Raw genomic sequence first — 12,644 nt, forward strand, 5'->3', positions numbered from 1 at the left:
TATATATAGTATGACTTCACTATATTGTTTGATAATTTGACTTTATTTCTGGGGGGAAATGTGCTATATAGTACAAAAAGTAAGCAAATTTGCATTTGGTAGATTATTTCTTTATTGTAACAAATTTTCTTGCCAATAAATTGCATACCAGGCACCTGGGTGTTTGGCAATAGCAGAGAAGATTTAGCATTTTTTCTTAATGTACGCAACCCAAAATCTTAGCTCTGCTGCTCAACCCACAAATGCATGCTCCAACTATACAGTATAAGATTTTTTACAAAGACAAGGAAATGTACATTGTTTCAACATTTTTTTATTCTGAAAATAAACTAACAAAAATAAATATCTTCCCTCTCAATTATATATTTACTTCTGAGTGGTCTTAATACTCAGTCTTAGTCTGTGACAAAAAAAAATAAAGATTAAAAACAAACTTTAGATCAAATAGTTTTAGAAGCCGGAAACGTTACAATATCCTACAAACATTGAACACACCTGAGCGTGCGTCATCCGTCTATGCGCCTCGTCTCCCGCTCACCTCACGTAGAAATATTCCCTCTTCTRATTGGCTGTTTTGAACAGCATGGAGTGAGCTGATTGGGTCGTTTTGAACTGCCTCAGTACTGCGGACAATTCAAAAAGCCAAGCATTCCAGCAGCGACGGTCCTGCAGAGTACATTGAATGAGAAAGGAAACGGAATAAGGTATTTTTTTTCTTTCCAGACCTAAATAACTGACGTATGATGTCGATAGACAAGGTGTATTCTGCTGGATACGATCAGAAAGCGTGCCAGTTGTTAGAAAAACATTAGATTTGTTTGTAGTTTTTACAGGTTAGCTTAGGTCGAGAGTTTTCGTTCGGTTAAATGTAAACGGCAGCCTAGCCTTCTGGTTGAAAAATATCCAGTCTTTTATCATACTTTCGACCCTTTTTAAAGAAATGTTTATAAACTATACGTCATAATCAAACAAAAATCAAGCATTTCGTTTGAGTTAATACTGAAACTTGACAATTTAATCACGGATGTTCACCGTATGTAGGCTCTCAGCAGCCTCGCTAGCTGCTGCTATGTTGGTATAAAATGGCTACTTGAACGTGGTGTAACAGTTAACTAGTTTGCTCATCGCTAAAATGCCGAAGATAACACTGAAACTAACCCCCCCCCCCTTTCCCCCCTTTTTGGCAGAGATGGACGATTACTTGAAAATAGAAAAGATCGGAGAAGGTTGGTGTAATTTATTGAACTGTTTTAGAAGAAACACTATTAGGCTGTSAACCTTTTTGTTGTTGTTTTAATATCTTCAAAAAACTTTAAAGCTGTTCTGACATCAGTTTGATTAAATTAGTTTATTATAAATTATGATTATATTTCTGCCAGGCCCCTGTGAGCACCTTTCATGCAGGACATTTATGACACTGGTGGCTCCATCCCTGTATTCAGGCTAGAGCTTTTACTGTAAATTGAAAATAATTGTATTTTGCTGTTGATTGTTTTTGCAGGTACCTATGGAGTTGTGTATAAGGGCAGACATAAGACCACAGGGCAGATTGTGGCCATGAAAAAGATCCGCCTGGAGAGCGAAGAGGAAGGGGTTCCCAGCACCGCTGTCAGAGAGATCTCTCTGCTGAAGGAGCTGAAACATCCCAATGTTGTGCGGTATGCTGCCTTAGGGGCAAAATAAAAACTGTTGCAGTGTAGAAACATTCACATTTTAACAAGTAAAAAACAAAATGAGTAAACTGTTAAAACCTCTTGGGTTTCTGGACATTTTCTGTGATTTGTGGTGTTACTTCTAACAGGAATATATACTATTTATTAAGAAATGTCATTTATTGCCAAGTAGATGACGTAAACCAGTGGTGTYCAAAGTCRGTCTTCAAGGGCCAGTGTCCTCCAAACTGAGGTTGTTCAAAGAGCTCCTCATAACTTTCATAGCAATGTCCTTCAAAATTGCTACATTTTAAGTTTATTTCCATTTTCTTCATGTCTGTGCTCATGCCTCTCTTAAAATAAAAACTGMGGGGATTTTAAAAGATTCCTATTTAGACTCTATAAGCAGTAAGAAATAGTTGTTTTGTGCTTAAGTTGAAATAACATTTCCATAGAGCTCATACAACAAAGTGACTCAATGCTTTGTTCATGTATGTATACCAGGCTCTTGGATGTCCTGATGCAGGAGTCTCGTCTCTACCTCATTTTTGAGTTCCTGTCCATGGACCTGAAGAAGTACCTGGACTCCATCCCTTCTGGCCAGTACATGGACCCCATGCTGGTCAAGGTAATTTTATCAAGGGCTCTAAATGCTGAATGCTATTCACATGGAGCTGCTTCATTGATTTGTGGATGCCCATAAAAGAATTAGACCAGTTTTTAACRTGTGCTGCCTGAAGGTCACTCACGTGTTATTTTTTTATGTCAAAAGGCTCAAAATGCAACAGTAAAAATCTGGTCTATCAAAATTTTAGAAATATGTAGAAACTAGGGGTGCACCGATACATCGGCTGACTGATTTCTGCACAGATTTCTTTAAGAGATCAGCCGATACTTGGAWAAGATCAGTTTCTCATCTACCTCMACAAAGGTCTGAAGATCAGCCACTGTCYTGTTTTGCTCTGCTGTGAGCTAATGTCCAGTTAAAACAAGATTGTATTGTTTAAAGTTTTTCAATAAACTAAGTTCAGAAAATTGAATTTGTATTGTGACCTGTAGTGCCACTGTTATTAAAAATGAAAAGAAGACATTTCTTTAATGTGATTTTTTTTCTTTCTCTTTTTACTTTAGAGTTACCTTTACCAGATTTTGGAGGGGATTTATTTCTGCCACTGTCGTAGAGTCCTGCACCGTGACCTGAAACCCCAAAACCTCCTGATTGACAACAAAGGGGTTATAAAACTGGCAGACTTCGGCTTGGCTCGTGCCTTCGGCGTTCCTGTCAGGGTCTACACCCACGAGGTGGGAATCTGTTCGCTCACATGAATCAAATGGTAATACAGTGATGGTCACTCTTGGAGCATTGTTCTAATAAAAGCTGCTGCGCTCTCAGGTTGTAACTCTTTGGTATCGGGCTCCAGAGGTCCTCCTGGGCTCTCCCAGATATTCCACCCCTGTGGATATTTGGAGCACTGGCACTATTTTTGCTGAGCTCGCTACCAAGAAGCCCCTTTTCCACGGAGACTCGGAGATCGACCAGCTCTTCAGGATTTTCAGGTGGGCACAACAGATGCCAAATTTAATGGCATGATTCAATTATTGAACTCAAAAGGTAAATTAAATAAATAAATAAATAGGCAAGTGAAAATTAATACTACACAACCTTTTTTTTTCCCCTGAAACTCTTCCCAGATTATCTGCTGTTATTAAAAACAAAACATAAAATCAATTAAACTAAATTTTTAGTCTACATTAAAATTTTCCTTTTTAATGTTTAATGTTCCAGTGTTGGTCCTGGCACACATGAGAGCAGTCATGCGTGTTTCACAGAGGAGCTGCGAAATAAATATATTAAAAGTATTAAAATGTAATAAAATATTGTTTTTAACAAAGTCAAGTGTGATTGTAGGTTGTTGGCTCATCCTAAAATTAATATTTATACAAATCTAAATAAAACTATCAGGAAAAAAATAGACATTTTGCAAAAATCTTTTCTATTTAACTTAAAACAAAACTACACACAGCAGATCCAGGAGTTTCTAAATGTTGGAACAATTTTTAAGACCCTGTCACACTATGTTTTAGACCAGTGGTTCCCAAACTTTTTATCTTCTGACCCACAAAATAACCATGGCAAAAACTTGTGACCCCAAATATTACTGGTCTGAGTACATGAACTTCATTAATAACCCTAAAAACACAGGCTTTTTGACAATCTAAACAGCTTATACGCAAATATAAATACTTATTTATGTTTTTGTGTGTTTTGTAATATTTATAGGGAAAATATTACATCAGCAATTAAATATTACCCTTTAAATTGATTTCTGGAGATTATCCAAGGTGCTTCATGACCCATAATTGGGTCCCAAGCCCAACTTTGGGAACCAAAGTGCAGTGGTTCCCAAACTTTTCAGCTTTTGACCCACAAAGTAACAGTAGCAGAGACCTGTGCCCCCAACTATTTTTGGATAATAAACATTTGTATCAGGTCAACTAAACATGGGCATAGTAACTATTTTTTATACTACATTTATCCATTTTAAATACACTAACCTCACTCCTTTGTAACAACTAAGGCAAAAATTAATTAATTGTGAAAAAATTTTCAGGACCCCGCCTTGATTTTTCGGGACCCCACTTTGGGTCCCGACCCCAACTTTGGGAAACACTGTTTTAGACGACTATGCTGACTTATGGAAATTTTGTTATGAATAAATGACTCATAGTTTATATATCCTTAGAGTTTTTTTGCAGTGCAGTATGTATATATGTCTAAAAGAGGCTTTCTGTAATTTTTTGTTATTACATCGTCTTCAGCATTGGACAAATTTTTTCATGAGTTGTCAAACACTGAAGGGCCTGTAAATGTTTTTGCCTGAAAGTGTTTCTCTTGCTCTTATCAGGACTATGGGAACCCCAAACAATGATGTGTGGCCTGATGTTGAGAGCCTGCCTGACTACAAAAGCTCTTTCCCTAAATGGAAACCTGGCAACTCGGTGGTGAAAAACCTGGATAAGAATGGTCAGGACCTACTTGGGGTAAGGACAAAAGTTGCTCCTGACAAATCTTTTTAATTTTTTATTTGTAAGCTGGGAAGATTTTAAAATAGGAATCATGACAAAGTTCACACTGTGGAGAAATGAGCTGTTTGGTAAAATCTTAAAATGTGTTCTGTTTCCATCTCTTTGCTCCTCTATTCTGTAGAAAATGTTGATTTATAATCCTCCAAAGAGGATTTCAGCCCGCGAGGCCATGAAGCACCCGTACTTTGATGACCTGGACACTTCCACCCTGCCATCTGCCACCATCAACAACCTGTAGGATAAATACTGACCGTTCACATTAACACATCTATACTATTGTGAATCTGTAAATACTTCTGTGTGTCTGTTTGTATGAAAATTGTTCCAGGCCCTAAAGTTTCAAATCTTTTCAATAAAACAACTTTTTTTGTGTGTTTTCTGACATCGTTTCCTTGAAACTGAAGCTGTTTGACACAATGAGGGAAAAATAATTTCTTCATTTGTAACAGTTTTTTTTTACATCACTGCAACTCTGTATTTGTAGCTTCTGAATTTCCTTTGACACGAGAGTTGTATTAACAATTCTGATATTCAAACACCTGAGATATGTTACATTCAACCTGCTGTTTTTCTGCTAAATATTTATTTGCGGTTTGAAGTTCCCCAGCCAGTTAAGAGACTTTATAACACAATTGTCAGTTTTACCTCACAATCTGTTTGATCAAATTTTAATCTAATTCATTCATATTGTATAAAACCTTTTACATAAAAGGAATAAATTGTGTGAAAACCTTTTTTTAAAGCCTGTCMAACATTATCCACTGATTTTACAGGGCAGAGATTGGTCAGCAAATTTGTGAAACCAGAGTTAAAATTTCAGTGATTTGTTTAATAAAAAGGGGACAGTCAGTATATTTCTACTTTGTTTACATCACATGCCAGTTTTCAGAACACCTGACTGTCGCATATTACATAACACTGAAATTTATTTACAATGATTTTATAAAAGATTTCTAGCAGTGACTGACCAAAATGAGTTTAAAATAATTCTAATGGGTAGTTTGGCATCCCAAAARTTTGATTAAACCGAAGTCATCATGTCCAAAAAAAAAAGGTTAATCGCCATCAGCGTCCAGCAGGAACTCCTTGATCTCTTCTTTCATCAGAGACCTGGAAAGCACACGTCAATTCTGTTATTTCATCACTTCTGTTACTAAACCTGATTTATTACTGAAGCCAGTCTGTCACCTCCTTTTTCTTTTCTGAGCCTCTGACAGGATATACTGAGGAAGATGTTGAACTGATGACTGAAGAAAGACAAATGTAAATGTTTCACATTTAAAACAAGTTGCAAAAAAAAAGTTGCAAATCATTTAGCAACCAGGCTAAATAGTGCAGCCATATAAAACTAAGCAGACGGCCACAAATAAAATACATTTCCATGAAGCATATTTATTTACTAACTGATCTGAATGAAAATCATCTATTTTATAAAACAATGTTTCTTCTGTCAATGTGTAGACAAAATGTCAACTTGTTTCTGACAAAATTGTGAAAAAATACTTTGAATTTTGTTTTTAATAAAGTCCAGTGTGTTCTATTGGAAGTGTTTTTGCTCACCATGTCTTTAATTGTCAGCTGACAGCTGTAACACATCAGACTCCTCACATCAGCTGCCTCCATTTCTCTAAAAAGAAAAAAACACAGCCATGACCGTTCACAGATACAGAAAAACGAGAAATTGCATGTTTAAATGTTACTGCCTGATTAAATTCATAGATCTCTATGATAAAGTATGGGAGACCGAGGACAGTTGCAACACTTTTTGCATTTGACTCTGTGGCTCAGAGATGGTTTAGATCAAATAAACCAATTTTTTGTACAATAAACTTATTTAACCATTTAAAGGTGACGGCACATTCTTCACAATTTGTATTTGAGTGCTAAAAGTCAAATTCAATTCAAAAATACTTAATTGATCCCAAAGGAAAATTAGATAAACTGATTAGACAATGTTGAAAATGACTCCATGCCCGAGGACAGCATGTGCAGTGTGAATGAYGTCACTCTGGCTTGTTTMTGYTTGGAGAAAAATGACCCGTTGCTACTGCCTAGATCTCTGTATACATTTAGAACAGTTTTCTTCAAGAGCTAACTAACATAAAACAAATAAGTAAATATGATTCAGATAATCATGACTGTCACAGATACAAAGCGACTCCACTCACCTACTAGAAGAACAGCAGCCACTTCCTGTTYTCCCACAGTCCTCCCCTCCTGATGAGGAACAGCACTGCTCAGCAGGATGAGTTGATTTGGACTCTACTGGACCTTTAAAAAAAAAAAAAACATGTCCCAAGAATACTCTAAAACTGTTAAAAACAGTTTATTATCATTCTACAAAAATGTGCACAGAACATATTTTTTTAAGTCTAAGCAGTACTTCTCTMCTCATGACTAACAACAAATACTACAAGAGATTTACTAGATGTGTACTTCGAGGTGAGATATTACCTGGGGTTGGTATTTTCATGTGAGAGAGCTGCTCTGAGATCAGTGTGGCCTGGAGGGCTGACGCTTTCTCTGAAGAACAAAGAAAAATATTCTGTATGAGACGGTCTGCGTGAGGTGTACGAGGCTAAAGGTTAGCAGTTAGCTGCTGGCGTCTCACCTACGACCGTATCGAGGCCGCACATACAGAGCAGACATCTGTCACCCTCAGCAGCAGCAGCAGCAGAGGAGCTCCTGTCTGCAGTCTGCAGCTTCTCACTGGTTCTGCAGGACACAGGATGGAAGCAGAGCGTTAATGAGTAGAAACACTGTTAGCACAGATACAGAACAGTGTGACTACTGTGGTTGCTCACCTGTAGATCGTGCTCACAGTCGATGGGAARTCTGCCTGCAGTTTAGTGATGAAGCTCTCTGTCAGACGCTGGATGCTGGATTTTTCTGGTGTCTGAGATGGACAAACGACTACTGCTGTGGTTAAAATGATCAAACTGATAGAAACGTGAAAGGAGCAAAACAGCCAGTTTATGGCAGAAAGTTATATTAAAAGTCTTTTTTTGTTGTCGTTACATCATCTATATTACAAGAATTAAAGGGTTTTTTCAGATTGTTTAAAGATGATACTAATTAGTCATAACATTTCCACAGTAGTCCACTTCAGAGGATTAGAATTTYCCTTCTAACTAGGTTTGTTTGGTGTAGAAAAAGAAAAGCAGCAGCAGAAGAAAACAACTTCATTAAAACTAAATTTTAAAAAAGTGTCATTATTGTTTTGTGCTGCTGCTGAGCTCACCTTTGTCTCCAGGCTTGGTACGACCACAGATGGAACGTTGAACATGTGATTGTAGAAAGCGATTTCTTTGGCTGAGTAGTCCCTCATTGGTCTCACCGACACAAYGTCACCATATCTGGAGTCTGAGAAACTCTAAACAGCAAATGAGATCATTTGTTTACTTTTGGCTGATTTTTGTTTCCATTATTTGCAGTTTTCCTGACAGGTTCTCGGGGAAAAGAAAAAACGAATTGGTACGTTGCCCGTCGTCTTTTCTACGCACCGTGTCCTGAGCCAGCTGCGCCCCTCGGCCCAGTGAGATACTGGTGAGCAGTTTAACAGCCAGCCTGGTGCAGTTGTCCCCCAGCATGAGTTTACTGTAGGCTGCAGTCCGGGCTGTGTGCACCAACAGATGCTGCCTGTAAGGAGATAAAACAGCTGAGTTAGCTTTAACCCTAACCCCCCCAACTGCAGCACACGACACGTGCTAACAAAAAACAACACGGCCACGGCACGTTTGGCTGAGCGGATGATTATTTTTAATGATAAGTTCTATTGAAGAAGGAAGATCGGGTATTTCTGTTGTTTACAAAGGAGAAGCGCGAATTTTAAATTTATCACAAAAAACGGTTTCAACAAACGGCGCAGAAACATGTCCCTGCACTTCCAAGTCATCACAAACACAGAGAGCCACCTGTGTCTCCACTCTGTCTCATCTACGCACAAAAAAAATGCAATTTCCTTCCATGACTTCTTTGACCATCTCTATGTTTATTTGACTATCTTTTGTTTTGCTGGAACAACATCCTCGGRCATCTGCTCCTCAGCAGAAAAACAGTGAAATCAGATCAGTGTACTTCAGCYACTTCCCCGCWTAATCAWACCTACAAAGTTCTGACCAATCACACAATAMTTGGCACAAAACCTGAGACACATTGGGTCTGACTGAAATGTAAATGGAGGCGATGCAAGAAGAAAAGAGGCCATTTTTGTCMCTYTTTTCTCAAGACTGTGRACTGTTCACACTGGAGCCTGAAGACTGTCGCGTTTAAATTTAATTTATATTGTGAATGACCAAGCAAAACACTGGAATTGATTAAGACCTGCAGAGTAAACAGTGAGTTAATATTTCACAAATAAACTTTTTTTTTCTTTACTAAATTTTATGCTCTGCAGAGTTAAAGCAACATGTTTTCCACAACAAGAGTAAACACAACAACACTTCAGATTACTCAAGCATGGCAATGTAAGTATTACGGTTTTGTTGCATAGAAAAGTGGGCAACGTTGTCCACCGTCTACAAAAGTCTTTGATAATAACTTGAGCACATTTTGCAAAAAAAAAAAACTTTTAACAAGTGGAATGATCCTCAGAACAAAATCAAATCTACCAACGTATGATTGGAAATAAGGGAGTTTACTAAATTTTCAAGCTACGGTCAAAATTTGAGTAATGCTGTTTTTATTTATTTTATTTAAACCTGTTTTCATTTTTAATTTGAGGAAGGAGCCAATAATGTCCCTTCCTGTAAAAACAAGTATATTTAAGACTCAATGTAATGAAATAAGCTAAAAAGAGAAACATGTTTCATCAGACAGGATGTGTTTTATATCATATGAACTGAATAAACAACACAACACTTACGCAACATCCCAGACTATCTGACCTTAAAGTGCTCAGCAGGTCCTCTCTGGCAGTCAGAGACTTGGCAGAAGCCATCAGCTGCTGCAGTGAACGGGTCTGGGACTCTGAAACGTCAGGCAGAGACATTTCTTCTTGCCTCTGAGTTGTCAGGTCCTTTCTGCTGCCAGTCTGCAGGAAGTGATCCACGGCTGCTTTGTAGGAGCCACTAGATGGTTCTGAAAGTGATGGCGTGGTCRCCACGACTGAACTAGGAAGGTCCAGAACCTTGCAGGAAGTTTGAAGATCAGTTATCAGCTTCATTAGAAGAAAACTTATTGTAGAGTTTTTGTCACTTTAGATTTGTTATTTACTGCAGCAAAATCTATTCTGTAAGTGACTTAAGTTAAAAGACATTYGTCTAGAAAAAAAGACATCAAGTCACCAGGAAAAAAATAATAATTAAAAATTCAATAAATTTTTTCTTTAAAGAACAGATCAGTTTGATTATGTGCTGATTTGTAAAAAAAAATGACAAAGGGCAGACTTTTTTTCTGTCAATCTGTAAATCCTAACATGCTTACTTACACATGAATTTACCCAATTTAAAGTCATTTTAATAAACTGCTATATTTGAGCTGACCTGCTCAAGAGGGAGGATGTAAAAAGGGAAACCAGTAGATCTGAAAATTTCCCGGACTTCGGACGTCGTCCTTTCTCTTTCCTGTTTCGACAGACCCACAGCTCCCCCTTCTGGAAACACGGACAGAGAATCAGAGTAGGATATTTTCAAACGGACACAGAAAATATTGAAACCTAAATGAATTTACCATCAATGTAGACGATAGCRGGCAGGAATCTGAGCTTTTTGTGAGCGTTCTGACTCACACCCTGAGAGGAGGAAAGCAAGACTTCAGCTGTAATAAAACTGACCACAGAACAAACTGAACACAGCGTGGGCAGATGATGGACAGAAACTGAAACACATCATGAGTTCATCTCAATCGGAATCACAGTTGAGTCTGACTGATTTAAGTCAACCTCTTGGACTTGACGGAGCATTGAGCAGGAAGAAGGACCTCCAGATACAGCCAGCAGCACCTACGAACACAGGAGACACTCAGTGCTATGAACAACTGATTACATCATCACAAGCATTAGTTGTTTGTGTTTCCAGTAAGTTTACAGTTTATACATCCTTTCTTTAATTCATCTCCTTCTGCCTTTATTCTAGTCATCACAGCAGGAAGTCCAACACTGATTTTCAACTCGTCAGAAAAGTTTGAGAAAAGGTGGGAAACTATCTAAAATCCATAATAATATGTGTAAGACAACAAGGTCAACGTTTTATAATGACATCTTTCATGATTTGCTGCTAAGCTACAGACTGATCTGCCTAAATATATTTCTGTAGAGGCATCAATGAAAAGTCTTAAAGATGTACAAAACAGATGGATAAAAATGTCCCTAATTTGAATAAAAATAAAACAAAAGTAATAATTATTTGCATTGATTTGCTTCTGCTGTGTTACTGACTCATTAAAATCTTATTTTCACTTGTTTGGTTGGAACATTGATGTGATTTTGATCACTAACTGGAACATAAACATGTCTTGCTCTGAAGGGCTCACCTTCTCTCCAGGGAAAATGACTCTGGTTTTACCCAACATGGCTCTGAACTTGTGAATAAAGTTCTCTTTGAAACAGCTCCTGACAAACACAGACAAATTATCATCACAGAGTCAGAGCGACAACTCTTCCCCACACCTCAGCTTTAAACATTATAGTGGTTATTACATCATTCTACATTATAAACAGATGTTTTACCTGCAGTATGCATCCCCAGGTCTGATGACCACTGCTGCCAACAATTCTTTACATTTCACACATTTCTTAGAAACACTGGGGGAAAAAAGAACAGCACTTTTTATTAAAACATCGGGACAGTACAGAGGAAAACATGACAACAGAAGATAATCCGGACTGAGAAGGAGTTAACAATAGCATAGATGAAAAATTTTAAATATCTAGCATTCTTTGAAGGAAAGCAGGTTGCCTGCAATTTGGCAGATTTATAAACTAAAATAAGTTTATGTGTTGATATGACAGTTTTGATCATGACAATGAGTAATCTTCTCCCATGATAAATTAAGATCTCATATAATCTATAAGTGCTCAGGTGATGTCTTGAGGATGACTCTCAGCTACAACCACAGCAGGTTTTAGTTTAAGATCTGTGAGACTGACTGAGTTATAGCCACTTTTGTCTTGGTTAAAATCAATTAGTTGTGGTGGTCAGCTTGATTTGAGATGACTGTTAAAAGTTTATCAGTTGTGGATATGCATCCAAAGATTATTTCATGGCAAGGAAGTCAATCTTTGATCCAAAAGAATATTACAAGAAATGGAGTAAAACTATTAAAATATTAGTTTTTAAGGTTCTGCAGTATACTTTTATTTCAAATCCACACCAAACTGGAGAGTGTGCACATCCAAACTATCACTTCCACTGCATCTGATGAGACCATTTTTAAAACCTCCTACACTGACTTACAGACACACACCTGACATATAGGCTAGCTAGTAGCTAGATAATTTAGTTTACTTTAATAAAACAGACTGGGTTTCGGTCTTCTGTAACTGTGTATTCTGTCTGAACAGTACCTGACCGCGCGCTCCAGGTGTTGTTGGTACTCTTCTTCATCTACYTGACACATTATTTTCAGCTCTTTAAAGATATTAAATGCTTCACTTCCCGGGTTTGTTTACAGCTCAGACACAGAGCTGTCAGCCTGTATGATCTTCGGCAGACAGAGCAGTGAAATACGAGCGTGTTTATCACTCAGACTACTTTAAACTGCTAGATTTCTCTTTAACAACAAACCCCTCGTGTCGGCCGTCGCTTGTTGATGACGTAGGTCATTGCCTTTCCTCTTCAGAGGTTAGAAGGGTTTTTACCGCCACCTACTGGAGCACAGTGTAACATGTGTTGTTTTAGTTTTATTATTGGTCTTAGTGTATTTTTGATGCAGCGTATGTTGTAATTTCTGGGCTTTTTACTTTTA

General features: G+C 37.7%; 2 protein-coding genes across 2 annotated transcripts; one reads left to right on the forward strand and one right to left on the reverse strand.

The window, feature by feature from the left end:
• Positions 1 to 633: 633 nt before the first annotated feature.
• On the forward strand, positions 634 to 5,121 carry cdk1 (cyclin dependent kinase 1). Its single transcript, XM_014004341.1, has 8 exons — positions 634 to 704; positions 1,188 to 1,226; positions 1,502 to 1,658; positions 2,157 to 2,280; positions 2,784 to 2,954; positions 3,046 to 3,209; positions 4,559 to 4,694; positions 4,861 to 5,121. The coding sequence occupies exons 2-8, from the start codon at positions 1,190 to 1,192 to the stop codon at positions 4,975 to 4,977; spliced, it is 906 nt and encodes a 301-aa protein (XP_013859795.1). The 5' UTR covers positions 634 to 704; positions 1,188 to 1,189; the 3' UTR covers positions 4,978 to 5,121.
• Positions 5,122 to 5,547: 426 nt separating this feature from the next.
• On the reverse strand, positions 5,548 to 12,499 carry ctu2 (cytosolic thiouridylase subunit 2 homolog (S. pombe)). Its single transcript, XM_014003470.1, has 16 exons — positions 12,244 to 12,499; positions 11,407 to 11,481; positions 11,211 to 11,289; positions 10,621 to 10,680; positions 10,410 to 10,470; positions 10,223 to 10,332; positions 9,626 to 9,867; positions 8,243 to 8,378; positions 7,981 to 8,112; positions 7,544 to 7,635; positions 7,351 to 7,454; positions 7,194 to 7,262; positions 6,908 to 7,010; positions 6,300 to 6,366; positions 5,928 to 5,986; positions 5,548 to 5,849 (listed from the first exon to the last, which is right to left on the reverse strand). The coding sequence occupies exons 1-16, from the start codon at positions 12,294 to 12,296 to the stop codon at positions 5,795 to 5,797; spliced, it is 1,497 nt and encodes a 498-aa protein (XP_013858924.1). The 5' UTR covers positions 12,297 to 12,499; the 3' UTR covers positions 5,548 to 5,794.
• Between the last annotated feature and the right edge of the window lie 145 nt (positions 12,500 to 12,644).

Source organism: Austrofundulus limnaeus, unplaced genomic scaffold (assembly GCF_001266775.1).
Source record: "Austrofundulus limnaeus strain Quisiro unplaced genomic scaffold, Austrofundulus_limnaeus-1.0 Scaffold0, whole genome shotgun sequence".
NCBI classification, from domain to species: Eukaryota; Metazoa; Chordata; class Actinopteri; order Cyprinodontiformes; family Rivulidae; genus Austrofundulus; species Austrofundulus limnaeus.